Source organism: Durio zibethinus, chromosome 23 (assembly GCF_047325235.1).
Source record: "Durio zibethinus cultivar Kanyao isolate XHJ-2024 chromosome 23, ASM4732523v1, whole genome shotgun sequence".
In the NCBI taxonomy this organism is placed as follows: domain Eukaryota; kingdom Viridiplantae; phylum Streptophyta; class Magnoliopsida; order Malvales; family Malvaceae; genus Durio; species Durio zibethinus.
Genome location: NC_143184.1, coordinates 6,254,427 through 6,273,905, shown reverse-complemented (window position 1 = coordinate 6,273,905; position 19,479 = coordinate 6,254,427). Strand labels below are relative to the sequence as shown.

At 30.9% G+C, this 19,479-nt stretch overlaps 3 protein-coding genes across 6 annotated transcripts; 1 reads left to right on the top strand and 2 right to left on the bottom strand.

Moving 5' to 3' along the window:
• Positions 1 to 2,811: 2,811 nt before the first annotated feature.
• LOC111314345 (uncharacterized) lies at positions 2,812 to 6,782 on the bottom strand. 3 transcript variants are annotated; one of them, XM_089752801.1, is made up of 4 exons: positions 6,569 to 6,782; positions 5,975 to 6,169; positions 3,626 to 3,813; positions 2,812 to 3,326 (listed from the first exon to the last, which is right to left on the bottom strand). In XM_089752801.1, the coding sequence occupies exons 2-4, from the start codon at positions 6,094 to 6,096 to the stop codon at positions 3,118 to 3,120; spliced, it is 519 nt and encodes a 172-aa protein (XP_089608927.1). In that variant the 5' UTR covers positions 6,097 to 6,169; positions 6,569 to 6,782; the 3' UTR covers positions 2,812 to 3,117. The 3 variants fall into 3 exon arrangements, with proteins under 3 accessions (XP_089608927.1, XP_022771342.2, XP_022771343.2); XM_022915607.2 differs by having other exon boundaries at positions 5,975 to 6,109; positions 6,569 to 6,781; XM_022915608.2 differs by having other exon boundaries at positions 2,812 to 3,314; positions 5,975 to 6,109; positions 6,569 to 6,771.
• Positions 6,783 to 10,692: 3,910 nt separating this feature from the next.
• Positions 10,693 to 12,845, top strand: LOC111314344 (uncharacterized). Its single transcript, XM_022915604.2, has 4 exons — positions 10,693 to 10,840; positions 11,183 to 12,091; positions 12,195 to 12,367; positions 12,478 to 12,845. The coding sequence occupies exons 2-4, from the start codon at positions 11,258 to 11,260 to the stop codon at positions 12,581 to 12,583; spliced, it is 1,113 nt and encodes a 370-aa protein (XP_022771339.1). The 5' UTR covers positions 10,693 to 10,840; positions 11,183 to 11,257; the 3' UTR covers positions 12,584 to 12,845.
• Positions 12,827 to 18,553, bottom strand: LOC111314343 (nuclear transport factor 2-like). 2 transcript variants are annotated; one of them, XM_022915602.2, is made up of 9 exons: positions 18,099 to 18,553; positions 17,868 to 18,002; positions 16,951 to 17,260; positions 16,121 to 16,377; positions 15,466 to 15,655; positions 14,969 to 15,102; positions 14,821 to 14,889; positions 14,012 to 14,090; positions 12,827 to 13,332 (listed from the first exon to the last, which is right to left on the bottom strand). In XM_022915602.2, exons 1-9 carry the CDS (start codon positions 18,126 to 18,128, stop codon positions 13,190 to 13,192), a joined length of 1,347 nt encoding a protein of 448 aa, XP_022771337.1. In that variant the 5' UTR covers positions 18,129 to 18,553; the 3' UTR covers positions 12,827 to 13,189. The 2 variants fall into 2 exon arrangements, with proteins under 2 accessions (XP_022771337.1, XP_089608471.1); XM_089752345.1 differs by lacking the exons at positions 12,827 to 13,332; positions 14,012 to 14,090 and adding an exon at positions 14,276 to 14,481.
• Between the last annotated feature and the right edge of the window lie 926 nt (positions 18,554 to 19,479).

Sequence of the window (19,479 nt, the reverse complement as noted above, 5' to 3'; positions counted from 1 at the left end):
TAATGTTTTATGAAAATTACTATAATACATTTATTAAATTACATATTAAATTAATTACATAAAACTTAATTACATTTTAAATTATTGCAATAAAAGAAAATTTTTTTAAATATATAATATCATAATATCTATATAACATATTAAAATTTATTTTATGAAAATTACTATAATACATTTCTAATTATTTGATCTAACCCATATTTAAAATTATTATAATATCTCTCTTATCATAATTAGTTAAAAATTACTATAATACTCTTTTAAACTAATTACAAAAATATACTCTTTTAAACTAATTACAAAAATACCCTATCATTATAATTAAATAAAATTATTATAATACCCTCATATCATAATTACGATAATACATTCCTAATTGATCAAAATTATTATAATACATGTTTTTATCATAATTACATAAATGCTCTTTTTACCATTATTGGCTAAAATTACTTTAATACCCTTATTGAAATTAACTACATATTAAATCATTAAAATACCCTTACCATTGCTTCATTAAAATTTGACATGTGATGTTTTATAAAATTATTATAATACCCTTATTAAATCACATATTAAAATAATTACATAAGACTTAATAACATGTTAAATTATTATAATAAAATAAAATTTAAAAAATATAATGTCATAAATATCTATACAGTATATTGAAAGTTGTATTGTTATGAAAATTACTATAATATCCCTCTAATTATTTGATTTAAGATTCACCCATGTCCAAAATGATTATGATGCCAATCATCTCATAATTAACCAAAATTATTATAATATCTTCCTATCATAATTATTAAAATGCTCTTATTATGATAATTAACAAAAATTACTATAATTATTATAATATTTTTTAATTATAATTACGAAAATATATTTCTACCATGATTAACCAAAATTATTGTAATAACACTCCTATTATAATTATGAGAATGCCCCTCTTATCATGATTAAATAAATTTATTTTAATGCTCATATTAAATTATGTATTATTTTAATATTATAATTATTATAAATATATTTAAAATAATAATAAATAATAAATAATAAATTTTAACAGTAAAATAATTCACCACAAGTAGTGGGGTTGCTATTTCTATTAACATTAATTTAAGGGTTCGTTATTTTATTAAAAATAGCTTTCGGAGATAATTTTTGCAAAAAAAAATTATTTTTTGAAAATTTTGATTTTTTTTTAATGATCCTATAAAAAATATTTTTTGATATTTCGATTTTTTTAAAAGTTAGTATTTCTATCAAAATAATATTCTTTACGTAACCATTTAAACAATATTTTTACACATATCCATAACAATAACAAATGTTATAAATATAAAAATAACCATTAATAATTAAAGAATACAACACAATAAAATATTATAATATGATTTTACTGTTAGTTTTAAATTGATCTAAAATTTTGATATAACAAAATATTTAGTTAAATTTATAATTTTCAAATTTATCAATTTAGTAATTTTTCATTGACATTATTTTTGAATAAATTCTTGAAAAATTATTAAATATTATTAAACCTTAATTTTTTTCAATAATTCATGCTCTTAATATTTAAATATAACAAAAATTTAATAATAAGTGAAAAAAAATAATATGAATCATTTTATTTTATAAATTTTACATAATACTTGATATTTAAAATTATTTTGATAATTTTATTTAATTTATTTAAAATATGAAAATTTAAAAATTTAAAAATATTTATCATTCAATTAATAAAAATTTAATCGAACTAATTAAATTAAACTCAATTGATTAATTTTTAAAATAATAAATTTAATTCAATTAATAAAAATAAAAGAATATATTAAATTAATTAAATTTAAATAATTCACTTCTAAAATAACCAAACCAATCACATAAACACTTACCAACAAAGATTAAAAAATCAAGCGCACAATCACAAACACTTATGTTTTTTGCTTTTGATTTGAGGGATTGAGTCATAGCGTTTGTCTGACATTGACGACGTACGGTCGTGTCTTAGGGCCAGGAGACAGGAGTCAATTTGCTTGCTTATATTTCGTTCTCTAAAACGAATTTTCTTTTTCTTTTTTTTAATGTAATTGACTTGTCGACGAGTGGGATCCACTTAGGAGAGAGTTAAGCCACGATTAGATACAGACGAATCGTTACAAGTTTCCAGGTCTGTCCTGCTGGTTAGCTGATACGTGATAGATTTAACTCTCCGATTGTGACACCTGTGTTCTCAGTTTTCCCCTTGTTTCCTTTCAAGGTTGGTATTTGTTACCATCCGATTTTAAATATTAATTTAATTTTGTGGTGAAGTCTTGATGAGGGTGGTTTTCTGTCATTTAAGAAAATGATGTCAATTTTTGTTGAAAGGTGATAAAATAATGATTAATATACACATGAAAATTATTAATTTATAAAAATATACTTTGTGCACAAAAAAATTTAATAAAAATCAAATTGATATATCAACAAATTTTTAAAAATATGTTGATATCAATTGATTTTAATTCCTAATACTTTGAAAGAAAATTTCAGATATTCTCTACACCATTTTTATATTAGTACATTAATAACTTGCATAGAATTTAAAAGAAATAACGATACACCATTTTATTTTATTTCATTTTTTTAATATGATTCTTTGAGAGATTCAAACAAAATTTTACAAATAAAACCTTATAATAGAAAAAATAATTTTTTAAAGAGAGTAACACTTGTAGACTGTTGTTTAGCATGACACACTTGAGACTTTGGATGTTGTCCAGTTGTAATCATGAGCAAACAATATATAACCTTCCCAGAAAATGAGAGGAAAAAAAAAGGAAAATGAATATTGCAATTTTACTTTGAAGTTTGAACAATGTGTCACCCTGGCACTGCAACTTCAACAAACAAATTAATCCCTCTGAAAGAAAGTTATTTGAATTCTATCTGCCTAAAAATGAAAAATCAATTGGTCTTTTACCATATTTTAAGCTAACAAAAGATTACAAAATTTTCACAAAATTTATTCTTTTCAAGGATACATCAGATGTGGGGTTCTGTCTTACTTATCTCATAACTAAAACTAATATGAGCAGAGTTGGAACTCCAGAGGAAAGAAAAGACCCATCACTTCCTTGAGTATGTATTCTCAGATTGCTGAGGCCTGCATTCAGTGCATGCTATGCGAGATGGAGGAGGGACATTTTCTAAGAGACTAATTCGTGTTGTCTGCCGCTTCTCTTCATTCCCAGGAACATGAAGGAGTGCTTCCATTATTAGGATTTCCCAGTCTCGAGGCAGGACATTGGAATACCAATTATCATCTGTAAAAGAACCTTGTTTCAAAACAGCATCAGGTTGAAACAGAAATAATACTCCCAGCTTATGAATTATTTGGAACAAGATGGTTTAACAATGACATTTGCTCGAAACAAATAAAGACAAAGTGCTAATACAGCACTTTCCAAATGGAAGCTATTACAAACAAGCCAACCGATAAATGAATGATACATTAAAAGTGAGTGATTTTTGGAGATTATGCTTTTGGGCATGTAATTAATGGGTGGGATCTGAGAGCTTGAATGAGAAAAAGACAGAAGATGTACACGAGAAAAATGAAGAAGAGGATACTAACCTCCATTACGAACTGCCTTCAATTGCAATACTCCAGAGCCTTGTGGTCCAGACACGGGAAATGTGCAAGATACAGAACGCCTCTTGTGAGCTACTGCAAGAGATGCATTGTACCATGGTCCCTTCTTAATTGGTTCCCCAATAGCATCTATAATTGCCTGATTCTTACTGGCTTTCTCCATGGCCTTGCTGAAAAATTATTAGGCCAATTATAAGGATAAGTTTATACCATTGCAAATCGAAAGTGGAGAATAAGAAGAAAATGTAATGTAAGACATTAATTCACAGAACATTAATAATAAGACATGCACATTTTGAGGTGGCTAAACAAAGATAAAGAGGTGCTATACTTGGGAAAAAGACTTTTTATTACTACTGATAGAGAAAAGGAATAAAGTAGCTATTTCCAATGAAAACTAGAAATAATTAGGCAATAAAAACCATCCCTTTGCCCAATTTCCTTGTAACAATATGTTTCTGTCCACCAAACCTATGTTGCAGGGATCAAGTAAAAGATTGTGCCTCATAAGGAGATGCATAAAAAGAACACAAGTCAATGCTATCAAATTCTAAAGATTCCACAGATGCTATGTTCTGCAAAATGAAGTAATATAATTATATGGAGGTATCTCTATCTAAGGCATTCAAGCACTTAAGCATTCAGTGGATATTTTCTAAGCCCTAAAAGAAATCCAAGATACACCTAATTTTGAGGAAGCATATCACCTAAAAATTATTACAGGGCAATTAATCAATTATAATTCAGCATCGTGTAGGGTTCATAAAAAAATTATGTAGAACCCACACTTTTTAAGTGAAATCCTGCATAATTATTTGTTGTGAATGGTTAATTGCATGATTATTGTTAAAAGAATTGTAAGGCATTCAAGCACTTAAGCATTCAGTGGATATTTTCTAAGCCCTAAAAGAAATCCAAGATACACCTAATTTTGAGGAAGCATATCACCTACAATTATTACAGGGCAATTAATCAATTATAATTCAGCATCGTGTAGGGTTCATAAAAAAATTATGTAGAACCCACACTTTTTAAGTGAACTCCTGCATAATTATTTGTTGTGAATGGTTAAATGCATGATTATTGTTAAAAGAATTGTAGGTGAAACACTCCCTAATTTTGCACATTCACGCTTCCTGTCATATTATAAATTTTGTGTGACAAGAAGAAAATGAATTTCCTCCCTTGTTCAGTCTAAATCCTGAAGAAAATCAAAAGTTAGCATGTTGAACTCAAGTATTCCAATCCTCTGTCGTAAGCGCATTAGACATTTCTAATCCTTCATGAATTTTGACATAAAAACCAACGTTATTACATATCTCTGATTGTTTGACTTTATTCCAGTAACAAACTGAACTGAGAAATTTGACAGTTTTCATAATCATGCAGCCATATTATATGATAGGTTCTGCTAGAATCAACCAAAAAAATTATGTATGAACCTAAAAGTGCAAGTCTATTGCTGCAAGTTATGGTTCACAACCTATGTTCAGTATTCAGAACCTAAATGAGAAGACAACTTAAAGAAAATTTAAGATTTACCTCCATCTATATCAACTGGCACTCTGTACAAATGCTTCAACAGGGGATTATATGTTATCTAAGGTTCATAACCTATGTTCAGCGTGGGAGTTCAGAACCTAAACAAGAAGACAATTGAAAGAAAACTTAAGATATGCATCCATCTATATTAACCGATGCTCTGCCACAAATGACTCAACAGTGTAATATGCTATCCAAAACAACACTATACTGTAGAACCTCATAGGGAAAAAGCTTCAGTAAAAACAAGCCAGCCCTGCTGAAGAAATAACGAGGCATAACAAGAATTACAGAATGTAAATAACAACCCTAACCCCTAAAGCCCAAAACAAGTATTCCTAGGAGAAGTGAGCAAGGCCAGTATATTCATAATTTTAAAAACATACACACAACAGCCACCATTACAAATCATGTGATTTTTTAGCATACAAAGCCTGATATGAATGATCCAGTTTTGCAGTTTCACAACGAAGAGAGTATCAAGGGAGAAAACACAAGGCAAAATGGAAAAACAAATGCAGTAACATCTCATCATGGTCCCTAAAAGCTCATCGATAGTTTTTGCAAGGATCAAGTGATTCTCATGGTGGCACATCTCATTTGACTAAGCTACATGATTAAAAATCACCAAAAATTGCAGTAAGCAATAACCAACTAACCAAGTAAAAACAGAAAAAGAACATTGTTTCATGCTCAGCCAAACGCAAAAATCTTGTTTTCCATGTTCGAAAAAACAAAATCCTTAAATTAATAAAACTCAATAGCAATTCCAGATGCAATGGAATATACCTGGAACAACCATGGTAGATAGCAAGGTCATCAAGCGCACTCAAGGCAACACCACCCGTTACAGTAATCAGGACAAAAGACACTGCTTTACCAGCAAATGACTTTCTCTTCTCTTCATTCATAGAATTTCCAGTGCTGTATAACGCAATCAAATGAATCAGAAATGACGAAGTTTAACTTATCTTTAGGAGGAGCCTAGAAACACAAAAATAAAAATTTAAGGACTTGAACCCCCAAAAAAAAAAATCAACTTGTACGGACAGAAAACCAGTGTGACAACTCAAAAGTAACTATCTGAACACTAAATTTCAAATTCTCCATCTGGGATTTGTTAGCCTAAAAACCAACTTCAGGGATTTTCAACTTTTATCAACAATCCAAAGTGTAAATAAATTGAGGTCCCTTGATTTTTCCCGTTTGGGAACTAAGCACAAACCAATTTTCAATATCTGACAAAAATCTGATAAAACATAGATGGGTACTTAAGATTAATGGCTAATTGAATCCCAAAAAAAAAAAAAAAACCAAAATGCAGGAACTTGAAACTCAAGAAAGAAAGAAAAGTGGGTGAAAAAGCAGAGGCAAAAAGTGTACCTGGAAACTTTTGAAGATGGAGAACTCTTGAATAAAGAAACCAACCTTCTCGCCAACATATCCCTTTTTATTATACCTCAAAGTCTGTTCCCAAACCCTTCGATTTCAAAGCTTTTCCTTCCTTTCTTTATTTATTTTTTTTTTGTCTTTTTTGCTGTAATGGAGAGGAATGTAGGGAATGTAGAAGTTGCTTAGAGTCAACTTGAACGATTATGTCGACTCAACTGGGTTGGAACTCCGAGATAATAAACTTTGGGCTTTTTCTGATTGTTTTGTTCCCTATGTTGCAACAGGCTCAACCGAGGCCCAATCTTCAGTTACTTTGAACCGAATTTTTTAAAGGTTTTCCTTTTTTTTAATTATTATTTGATACAACTTTAACGAAGTTTTTAAATTATTTATGTTTTATTTTTAAAATATACACTTACGGATTATTAGATAATTATTTATTTATTTAAAAATAAAAGTAAGAAATATATAGTTATTCAAAGATTTTGTTTTATTAATAATAGCAATTATTCTTCGTTTATTTTTTTGTTTTTTTTTTAATAAATCTCAATTTATTTATCTTTTACCCAAAATAAATAATAAATATACTTGAATTTTCACTATCCCCTTTTTTTTTTCTATCATTAACATAGAACAAAATACAAATAAAAAAATAAAAATAAAAATAAAAGTTAATCTCTAACTTTTTTTAAAAATATATGCAAATTGATAGGGTCAATCTTTGAAGGAGAGTACTATTCTAATTTGGATGAAACTGAAGTGTTGGGAATTTGTCAAATGATCCAATTCATTTAATCAATTGTATATAAAACCACGAGTAAGACCCGTATTGCTCGACGAGGAGTTTACGGAGATTTATAAAAATATATATTTTTTAATGTTAAATTAAAAATATAATAGAATATAATAAATTATTATTTAAAATCGAAATAATTTAGATTTGTCCATTCAATAATTCTACGTACTTTAGATCAAATTATTCATCTACACTACTCGACATATTTTATATATATCTAAATTTGAAATTACGAAATTTTGAGTCTTTCCATTCAAGAATTTTATATTACTCAAATGTACAATCTCAAATTTGCTATTTATTTTAAGTAAGAAGTTCTATTAATTAATTTTTAATTTAAAGTTTTTTAAAATCTTTAATATTGTTCTGCCCAAATATTTTGAGGTTTTTTCTTTTGTCAAACTTATATTTATTTCTATCTTATTAATCTATTTTCTAAGTATAACACACTTCTAACATAATGAAAATATTTATCACAAACGGTTAGATAAATTTCTAAAGGATTAAAAATTAAAAAAAGAAAAGAAAAATAAATTAAATAATGGTAAAACTTTTCATATGATTTGCAAAAAAATATGACAAACACTAATATTATAGTTAATAGTAAAAGAATAAATCAAACATCATAAAGAAATTATATATGGTTGAAACAAGAAAAGTATTCAAAAAACTTATATTTTTTTACAGCGTCTCCTCGGTGACTTCTTAAAATCTATCATAGCAAATAGAAAAATTTTTAAAAAAATAATTATTCTAAAAAATAAAAAATATATTTAGTCCACAGAGTGACAATTGTGAATTATTATCTAAAATATTTCCCGACCATAGATGCTATCATATTCACACCTTAAAAACAAAAAATATAATTAATAAATTTTTTTTATATTTTAAACCAAATTTCATAGCTTTTCATTATTTTCATTGAATATATCCAAAAAAAAAAGCTTTCAAAAGCATACTGGAACATCAAATCATCGCAAAAATCTTTTTTGTTGAAAACTTGAAACCATGCCACTAGTCAAAATTTCTATCACGATAATCTTAGACCCTAACTAATGCCTCACAATCCTCTTCGGGTGTCTTTGATCCCGCTTGAATTTGGATTATGCTCTACCCACCTAGAATTAGGAGTGTGAGTTGAGTCGAATCGATGCAGTGAAAAATTTAAATTTGAGCTCAACTTTTAATTCAAATTTGATTGAGTTTTATTTTTATAGTTCGAGCTCGATTCGTAATCGAATTTCAGTTATTCAAACTCGTTCTATTAAACTCAAAAATATATAAAAATAAGTTCGATTTTTATACTCAATAAAAGCTCGATTATTTTTGCTCAAATTCGAACTCGAATTGATATATTTTATTAATTAAAATAATAATAAAAATTTAAATATAAAAGTTCGATTAGGCTCACGAGCTACTCGAGCTAAGTATAAGAATACTCGAATTCGACTCGATTGATAAGTCAAGCTACTCGAACTTAAACTCAACTCAATAATAATCGAACCAAATTCGAGTTTTATTTGAATCAAACCCGAATAATTTACGAGTATCAATGTATCATTTACATCCATACCTGAAATCAAATAACTAATCCTAAATTTTATAACTTAAATAAGAAAATTAGTCCAAAATTTCTCATAATACAATCAAGCTAACTTCGTAAAAATTATAAAAGAAAAAAATTATCTAACCAAGCATAACAGTTGTATAAATGCTCTTAAAGTCAAGGTCTAGGTTTATTCTGTTAAGGTGCTCATTATACCATTAAACAAATTCTCCAATCAAATATACTCAGATTTGATCTTATACAAAAAATTTACATCAAAAAATTTTTAAGCAACAACCATTATGATTTCATTATCATAAGACTTCATAGAAGCTGAAAAAATTTATGGAATTATTAAGCTTATTCCTCTAAATAACAAAAAAAATTTAGAAAAAAATCTCAAAATGAGAAAAAAAAAAAAACAAATAAGATATAACTTACCAATCAAAACTCAATCTTCTTTAATCTTCCTTTTCTTTTTTTTCTTTTTTCATTTCTTTTGGTCCCATTTAGTAAGTCTTTCCTCTGAGTTTTTGGACAATGAAAAGTTGATTTTGGATGGAATGAACTTGCAAATCGAGCGTTTGAAGGCGAGGAACTTGAGGGAATGGTAAAGAAAATCACGATAAGAGAAAATGAGGAGAAATTCTTAACTTAAGCTCTAATGATGCCTAAGATGACGATGGATGGCACTTATTCTTGAAAAGACAAGTGATCTTTGTTGGAGAATTTGCAATGTTGGAGTATAGATTTTAGGGTGGAGAAGAATTGGAGTTTAAGAAGGTGGCTGAAAGAAGCCATTGACTTCAAGTAAGAATGGAAAAGAGATGGAAAGTAATTTGAAAAAGACAGAAAAAGACGGGATTATGGTGGCGGCTGGAATGATGCATTGTGACAGTTGTAGACAAATTATTTCAAAATTACATATGTAATTTTTTAAAGATGTTGGTTACCTGCGCTATTATCGTAAAATAAATATATATTTTTTATTTATTGCTATAGATATTTGCATAATCTGATTAATCAAGTGCAAAAATCAAATGAGAAGTACTTTGTCCTGCTTAATAATTTCACATAAATTTTGTTTACCCAACCACCATGTAAGAATGAATAAAAATATTTTGATATTTTTGTCCACAACGTATAATATGTTGATTGATTTCTTAAAATTTTAATAATAGGATTCAAATCTAACAGTTTTAAGTAAAAAATAAATAAATGCAAATGATTTCTCCTAACCTATTACATGAAATAAATCACCCAACAAAAAAACTTCTAGGTCGTAAGTTGTAATATAGATGGAACAAATTTAGACCAAAAAATATTGATGAAATAAATCCCAGTAAAGACCTGCAAAATAGTGCAAACAGAACAACGTTCTGCCACGTGTACGGTAATGAATCCGAAAACCCCACGTGTACAAAGTTGTAAAACATGGTCATCAGGGGAAAATAAAAAAGAAAACTAAAAAAACACAGGGAAATACAACTTGGGTCTTGGCCTACTCGGCCTTCGGGTGTGTGTTGGTGTCGACCTGCATTTTCAAAGTGGATCACAGCTGGCATATGCCTTTTGTTTTTGTTTTTGTTTTTTTTTATTTTAACAGCCTCCGAAGACTTCCAAACAAGAGAACAACTTGATATTTTTCTCTCTAGAAGATCAGAATTCCCTCCACCGCATAAATTTTTATGAATTTTCTAGGAAAAAGAAAATATGAATACTCGTCAAATTGTGATTAATCATATAGGAAATTGCTTGTCCATTTCCTATTTTGCTTCTCTCTTATAAAAGTAGCCAATGATAACAACTCAGTTTCTTAATATTTTTGCATGTTCCATTTTTTTATCCATTGCATAGGGAAAGTTTTTTCTTTCCTGAACTGTTATTAGGAGCTAGGGAATTTTTCTTGCAACTCAAAAGGGTTTGTTTCTTTCCCATTTTAATTGCATTATCATATGCTTTTGTATACGGATTTCTTAAGCAAGAACATGAGGTACTTGATTCCTAAGATTTGTTGCAAAATTGCATTTTCGAGCTTGATTGTTTGAATTTTTTTTTCAAAGTAATATACTTTTATCTATGTACCTTTCTAGAACTGAACAAAGCTCAGCTCTGAATGCTTGAACAAAACAAAAATTCTCTGCATATTTCACGTTCTGTTCTTTTGATTTGCTTCTGTTTGATTTAGTCTTAATTCATTTTAGCTTGTTCGTAGAGAAGATATTTCAGTTTCTCACTGATTACCTCTTTAATTTGTTCACAGAATTTGACATCTGAAACCAGCAACAACCATCACAAAAGCACCAAGAAAAGCAGCAGCAGAGAAAAGAAAGAAAAAATGCTGCTAAGAAGCTCTTCAACTCCAGTTCTTGGATCACTCCTAGCAGAAATTCCTAACAACAACAATCACTATGAAACCAGCACCCCCCTCAGGCATTATCCATCTAACTCCTTTCACCACAACCACAACAGACTCTCATTTCATCCCTCTCCAGGCTCTGTCCACATATCTACTACAGTTTCTTGGGGCTCCTCTCCTATATCTCCCTCTTTTGTTGATCAATTCTCTGATTTTGAACGTAGAGACTTTCACAGGGCTCATTCTGAAGGAAACTTGGAAGGACTCATCCATGCTACTTGCGATATCAATGAAAAGTTCTATAATCAGAACCAACCCAAGAAGCTTTCTGCAAGACACAAGTGCTTAATGTTGCAAACCATCCCTTCCTTTTCCCTTTATAATTTGAGGGCGAGGTGTGAAGAAGAAGAAGAAGAAGACGAGAGTCATATAGAAGAGAAGGAAGAGGAGTTGAAAGAAAATGAAGAACTATTGGAAAGTAGTGTAATGGCTATGAATGGTAGCCATAACGTGTTGTTGAATGAAGATGCAAAAATTGGTGATAAATTTAGGAATGTTGGTTTTGAAGATGAAAGAGGGTTGGTCGGCCAAGAAATATTTCTTTCTAGAGGGCTTGGCACAGATGGTGGTAGCAGGGGTGGTGTTAGGGGTGGCGGCGGAGGGGGTGGGGGTGGTGGAAGTGAATTTAATCCAGCAGGCTCTAGTGGAGATGGTGGTGACAACCACGAAGTTGAGAAGTACTACAAGAGGATGGTGGAGGAAAATCCTGGCAACTCCTTGTTTTTGGGGAACTATGCTCAATTTTTGTATCAGGCAAGTGCTTATTGCTTGACGATTTTAATACTGTTATTCAGCCTTTTCTTGTTCTTTCCTTTTGAGAAGGTAATTACTAAGCATAGTCACACTGTTTTGACAGTCAAAGAGAGACCTTGTCGAAGCAGAAGAGTTTTACTTTCGAGCCATTCTAGCAGATCCTAAAGACGGTAAAACTCTGTCACAATATGCTAAGTTAGTGTGGGAGCTACATCATGATGAAGAAAGAGCTTCAAGCTACTTTGAACGAGCAGTTCAAGCGTCTCCTCGAGATAGGTACGTGCTTATCTCCGCACACTTTTCCATATCTGATTCCATTGCTGTTTCTTTTTATACTGTATGCTCAAAACTTGATTTACCTGACTTGGTTTTTTTTTTTTTAACAGCCATGTTCATGCAGTTTATGCTAGTTTCCTCTGGGAAACAGAGGAGGATGCAAATGAATGTGCAGCGCATAGCGGTATTGATTCCAAGCCCACACAATTTCATTAAGGAACATTGACAAGTGCTTAAGCAACTACTCGGAGACATTGTTGCAGTGCACAATGAAGGAACATTCCAATGAAATTATACATGTATTAGATAAATGAAAGTGCCCTTTTTTCCCCTTAATGGAATCTTGTTAATAGTGCAAACCAGAACTTGTATACCACCACTTCATAAGAAACACATGAAGCTCATTCCTGTTATGACGGTTTATGCTAGTGTTAAATGAACAGCCAAGACCAAAGAAAATAGGAGGATTTCAATTCAATTGATTCATCTCAAAATCACAAAATCAACCACCATCACATTGCCTCATTACTCACAAACCAGCTCAAAAACATCAAAAGTTCTCCACTTGAACTGCATAATAAAAAGCATCCAAGGGGAGAAACATATTCCTACCAAAGGAAATAACAATAAAAATGTTCCTCAACACCCCATTTATGTGGAATAACACACTTGAAAAAGTACAAGCATATTTTTTGAAGTCAATGATGGGAAACGTTCAATCAGAACTGTAAATCCTCAATCACCCCAAGATTCAAGAAAACTGCAGTGTGCAAACAGTTAAAAAGTGCAGCCAAATTGTAATCAGTTTCCCGAGATACTATCTCACCGAGAACCTCGCTGATAGAAACCATTGCCAATTGATCTGTAGTCGCCAGATTCGTGGTTGTTTCCCCTACCCAAACTCCGAGAACCAAAGCGACCTCTTGAGGCCTCAGGTTGATAACTACCTCTGCCTCTTCCCCTTCCTGATCAATTTGAATGGCAGAATCATATCATATCAATAAAGTAAAACTCCAGCAAATTCATTTCAATAAAGAGAAAGTTGACTACCATGACATGCCATTTTAAATTGAACAGTAACTTATCAATGCAATTTGAGTGCTATTATACACAAAAAAGAGTTCAATTAAATGAAAATTACGTGGTTTACAAATGCTGGAAGATTTTTTTTTCCCTTACTTTAGGCCGAAGCAAAAAGAATGTAATGTGTCCTCATAAATTACAGATGCTATTTAATCAATACTTAATGTTCATCAAGATTGTCAAATTTTTTCCATAAAGCTGCCCAAATTAATGACCTGAACTAATCTGTCCAAACAAAGATAGATCTAAATCCAAGTGTCATAGTTATGAGCCTATATTGGAAGTTGTTTACTGGTAAATTATGCTCAGAGATTCACCAAGAGGATTATCTTAGAAATGCAGAACTCTAGTGAAGCAACATATAAACTGAAGCACAATAATTTAGTGACTCAAAGAAGTATGTAAAGAGTGCCTTTTTTTAAAAAATGAAAAGAATGCTTTTGCAGGTGTTGCGGATGTTCTGAAGGTAACCAAAAGCAGCAATTGTGAAAGCATTTTACTGAAAATATAGAAGAAAATTCTGGCATGCTTAAAAACAGGAGTGTATATTAAGGCACATACTTCCTCCTCGTGTACTGCCGCTATTTGGTCTGCGCTCCTCTATGTAGACTTGCCTTCCTGCCAATTGTACAGGAGATGCCTACAGAAGGAACAAAACATAGTCAGTATTAATGTCAAAAATATGTACAGAAGCCAAAAGAAAAACTATAGAAAGGTTCAGGATGACAGTAAATATACAAATTAGTTATAAAAGTAAATTTATGTCATCCTCCAAGACTCTACCTGGAGCTTCTATTGTGTGTGTGTGTAAAGAGTTCTTCATGCAATGAAAAACTATAAACCTTTGACCGTTGATGGTGCCATAAGTCAATTTTGGTTTAAGAAAAACCAATGGAGAGCAGGTTTATTTCCTTCACCCGCCTCTCCCAAAATCCTCTCCTCATTTTTTTTCCTGTATTTCACTCAAGAAGCTCTTTCATGGCTGTGCTAGTCCTCTTCTCATCCATCATGAGCAACAAAAACAAAGCGTCCTAAAGGTATACGGATGTAGATTAAATTTGATCCAACAATATAAACAACTATCAATGATAAAACTAGAATGTAATCACAATGGTGCAACATTAAAGAGAGTTGAAAGCTCTTTTTATAGTAAATTCAAAGCTACAGGCAAACACATCAAGCCAAACAGGTAGCTACAATAAATAATTCAACAAGGAGTTACTGGCAAGGAAAGTGAGATAGTGCTCAGCTTTTCAAATTCTCAAAGAAATACTGAAAGTTAAATAAACTAGATTCAATACTAAGCTAATAGCTACCATCCAACATGTTTGTTTGAGAGAAAGAGCACAAACAACAATGAAAATTCATACCTTGATTGCATTTTGAACCGCAAAAATGTCTTCAAACTCAACAAAAGCATAGCAAACACCCACAACATCCTGCATGCATCTAACACTAATTTAGTTTCTTCAACGTTATATACCAAAGATAATCAAGAAGAGAAGCAAAAGAAATCACCTTGCGGTTCCGGATAAACACACCATCAGGCTTGATTCTGCCAAAATTCTTGAACTCCTGCTCAATTTCAGTTGCAGTAATAGTAGAGGGCAAGTTTCTCACATAGACAGATTTGTATTCACTGGTATATTCACCTGAAAGGATGAAGATCAATAATCAGGGTGCAACTAACAAGTACTATAAGCATTTATATTAACTGCAACTGGTAAATCTAATTTCAAATCTAAGCATACAGGAAGGTGTTTCTGAAATGGAATGATAAAACATGCAGCTTCTGAAGCTTTAACTCCTTAACTGTAGAAACAAAATTCTCATGCTCAGTGGCTCAGATTAAATATTCAGATGGCCCCTTTAAGAAATATCCTTTCCCAGAAAGCAATGCAAAGACTAGAGAAGAGCAATTGATAAAAGCCAAAGCACAATAACGGATCGACAACTATAGCATTGTAAGTCCTAATATCAAACAACACATACAGAAGTAGATACATTAGGCTAACCTTCCTCAAAGACCAAGCCTTCCTCCACTGCTGTCTCTGCTGCACATTCAGGCACATCTGACCAAGCAGGACGTGACTGCTGACTAGTAGGCTCTGGTGTGTGATCCCAATCTGAAGTACTCTGGGGAATCTTATTATAAGATGCTTGAACTTGAATGGATGAAGCAGATTGCTCCTTCGGAACACGCAACTACACCGGTTGTAACAACAAATAATGCTATTCAACCAATCAGAAATATTTAAATTTCAATAAATTAAACCCCCAAAATATCTGTGTGTGGATATTAGATAGAAACAGAGTTTGCTTGGAAAAAGGCCTCTCAGACTTGACTCCCATTTGATAGCTCATGGCAAGTACCCATAATTTCTTGCTCTTATTCACATGCATGGCTCTGTTTGCTTAATATATTAATCTTTAATATTTGCATAGTCTACTCTTTACGTGCATGGACTTGTTTCAGTAATTTAAGCTGGATGTTATGTATGCCACATGCTTGGATAAAGCAAATACGGACTAGTTTACATAGAATGATTGCTGATTCAACATGCAAAGAATAGGCAATGAGTAAGAAACCTTCAATAGGTGAGAGTCACAAACACACATGCTTATATGCAAACAGAAGGCTTGCATAAAAAGCAACAGGGGAGTACTTACAATAGAGGCATATGTTCTCTTTGGAGGCTTCCCAACAGGTTCCTCCAAAGCCATAGCTGTGGGCTCTTGCACAGCGTTCACCACACTGTGATATGAAGCAAGAGTTTCATCTGCAGGAGCTTCCTCCACCACAACTTCAGCTTCAACATCTTCTTGTTGTGGTTGCTCTGGGAGACTATACTTGTCAACTGGATCATCTTCTATATGAACAGAGTTGACATACTCCCTGGCCTCTTCCTCCAAAACATAGTCAGAAACTGCTAAATCCAACATGTTAGACCAAAAATAAAACAAAGCAAAATTTCTACCATCAGAAGATAGTAAATAACAAATACCAGTGGATAGAAAGATTATTTCCTAGAGGTAAAAGAAAAGAGTGACTTTTAAGTAAAAACTTAAAATGTGGAAATTTACAAACCCAAAAAGAGAAAATACAAGTACGTGTATAAGGTTTTAAAGTAAAACTATAAGCAAGCAATTTAAGCTCAAAAACAGACCCAAAAACTATAAGCAAGCAATTTAAGCTCAAAAACAGACCCAAAGATCAAATTACCCTTCAAACCATGTATAATATCCAATTTACCAAAAAAAATAGATATTTAACTGATTCTACCATCCCTGCTAGAGCCACTTAAGCACTTAGAAGACACCAAATCGTCAACCATAGTACATGGCCAGGAAAAGGTCTTTCTTTAAGTTAAGGAGACACAATTGAAGGCTCCAATTCTAGATGTCAACACTTTGCATGTGGATAAAGAGTCCACAAAATGCTATAGCTTGAAATAAAGTTTTTTTCAGATTAAAGTTAGCAATAAGCTTGGCCACAGTACCTGGTGGCTCTGCAGCAGGGCTTAACACATTTTGTTGAGCATCAAGCTTGTTTTCTTGTAACGTGGACGCTGGATGTTGATAAGTCATTCCATCGTCAATAAACTGAAAGATATCATTGAGAACAAAGTAACCCTTCTCTTGAGGGGCAAGAAAAAAGGTTTGCACAAATTTCCTTCTGCCATTGAAATCCTTCATTTTAACAGAACCAGAAACCATCACCAGAACACCTCCATTCCAAGAATCCAGAGAATTAATCGTCTTGACCTCAATTGCAGTAAAATTTAGTGACATCACCAAGGCATGAATTTGCTGCAGAGAAATATCAAAAGAGGAACCCAATAAATTACAAATTTACCAAGAATGCAGTAAAATAAAAGGATAAAGATAAGTTTATTCCAGTGAAAGGAATTATAAGAGAGAGAGAGGGAGACCTCTATTTCTAATAATTACTAAATGCAGACACAAATTTGCAAGAGAAATTGCAACAAGCCAATGATTTGCAAACAATGAACAAAAGGCTTTTGGTTGTAGCATCTAAAAAGTAGATGATCTAGAGAATCCATGTCTTACAGTGATAACTTCCCCTAGCCAAAAAAAAAGGCCTTTTTGGAGAATAAGTTTCATCCTATATCTCCCCAACTTAGCTTATACTTGCCCAAGTCAGATATATTGCTTTGAAATTACGTGGTAACTGTTATAAAGGCATGCACTTGAAGGTACAAACAACTAAGAACATTAAAAATAATAGAATACAAATATGCCATTTATCGGATGCAAGATGGAAAAATACAAAATCAATCACAATTTAGAAAATTGAAAACGAATACTGTATTTGCAATATTTTCATGCTTAAGCAAACTAAAAAAAAGTTTACTTCCAAAATATATAAAGAAAGAAATAAAAGTATAGATGTTACCAGCATTGCAGAAGCAGATTCGGAGGAATCTCCGTCGACCCGAATCATGGTACTGGCATCTGAGTAAAACTGATGAACTAGATCAGGTTGCTGCCGAAGCACCTGATAGTATTGTCCCACGAAGTATGAACCAACCTGAAGTTTAAAAATAAAATTGATTGAAAAAACAAGAAATCTAAAACCCCATATAAATATACAATCAAAAGAAAGAAAGAAAAAAAAAAAAAAAACCTGAACGGGTCCTGGGTAGGAAGCAGCCATTGTGATAAGCTAGATGAAATCAAAACAAAAACATGCGACGAAGAAGATCTAATCTAACTCCCCAACAAAAAAACAAGTTAAAAATTATAGCTCTTGAAACAGTGACCGACCCACAGATCCAAATAGTTTGACTTAAGTATCTGAAACACTCGTTTTTTGAAAGCCTAGGGTTTAACTTTAAATGCCAGAGGAAAAAGCCATTGACAATGGTTTTCTTTTTTTTTCTAACAAAGACAAAGCCGAATGAAGTTACACGCTATAGTTGGAGATAATTGATTGATGAAGAAGATGATAAAAGAAGAAAATATAAAACGAGATTTTAGGTTGAAACTGAGTCAAACAAAATCTTTTTGAAGAATCTGAGGGATAACAGAAAAAGAGCTTAATTTTATTTGTTTAACTCCAAACATAGGATTTGCGGATGCGCCATGTCGTTCATCTGCTTCGTTAATTATAATTCATATCATAACTTTTTGTGGGGATTACCGCAGAAAATCACAGATGTCCCTTTCGGTGAGGAGGGCTTTTAATCTAACGGCTCTTTGTCTGGGTCGAATATTGCAATCAAAATTTAATTAAATTATTCCGAGCGGTTCACAGTAACCTTAAAAACAAGATTATCATATCATAGCTAACTTTTACCATGTAGTTACTATTTATTATTTGCTCTATTCCAATTAAATTATTTATTACATTTTATTTTTTATCAAAAGTTTTCAATTTTCAATTTTATATTTATTATTGATAAATATATTTATATATTTTTAAGTTGGCGAATCATTATGAGATTAGATTACCTCATTTTTCAACTCAAACCAAGTATACAAAATAAAATATTTTTTCCTTCTCAAAATATTTATTATATATTAATTTTCATGAGTTTAAAAAATTTTAATTTTAATATATTTAATATTAAAATTTAAATATTTATAAAATTAAATTTTCATGATTTTTAATGTTAAAAAATAAAAAAATTTATAAAATATAATTTTAAAATATAAATAAGAGTTTTAAATATTAAAAAAAAAGACATAATTTTAAAACATTCAAAAAAATGAAAAAAATGAGACAAAAGGAATAGTTTCTAAAATCCATGTCAAAGTAATTTTAATTATTTTTTAAATTTCATAATTTAAAATATTATAGAAAATATACAAAGAAAATAATATTTGAAATTTTAACAAAAATTAAATGTGTGTGACAAAACAAAAAAAAAAAATTAAGTATTTTGTATTCTCGTATAAATTCAAATTATATTAAATAATTTTTATATAAAATATAATATATATATATATACACTAATTATCAATATTTTATACAAAACAATCACACAAATTACCAAGTTTAATTC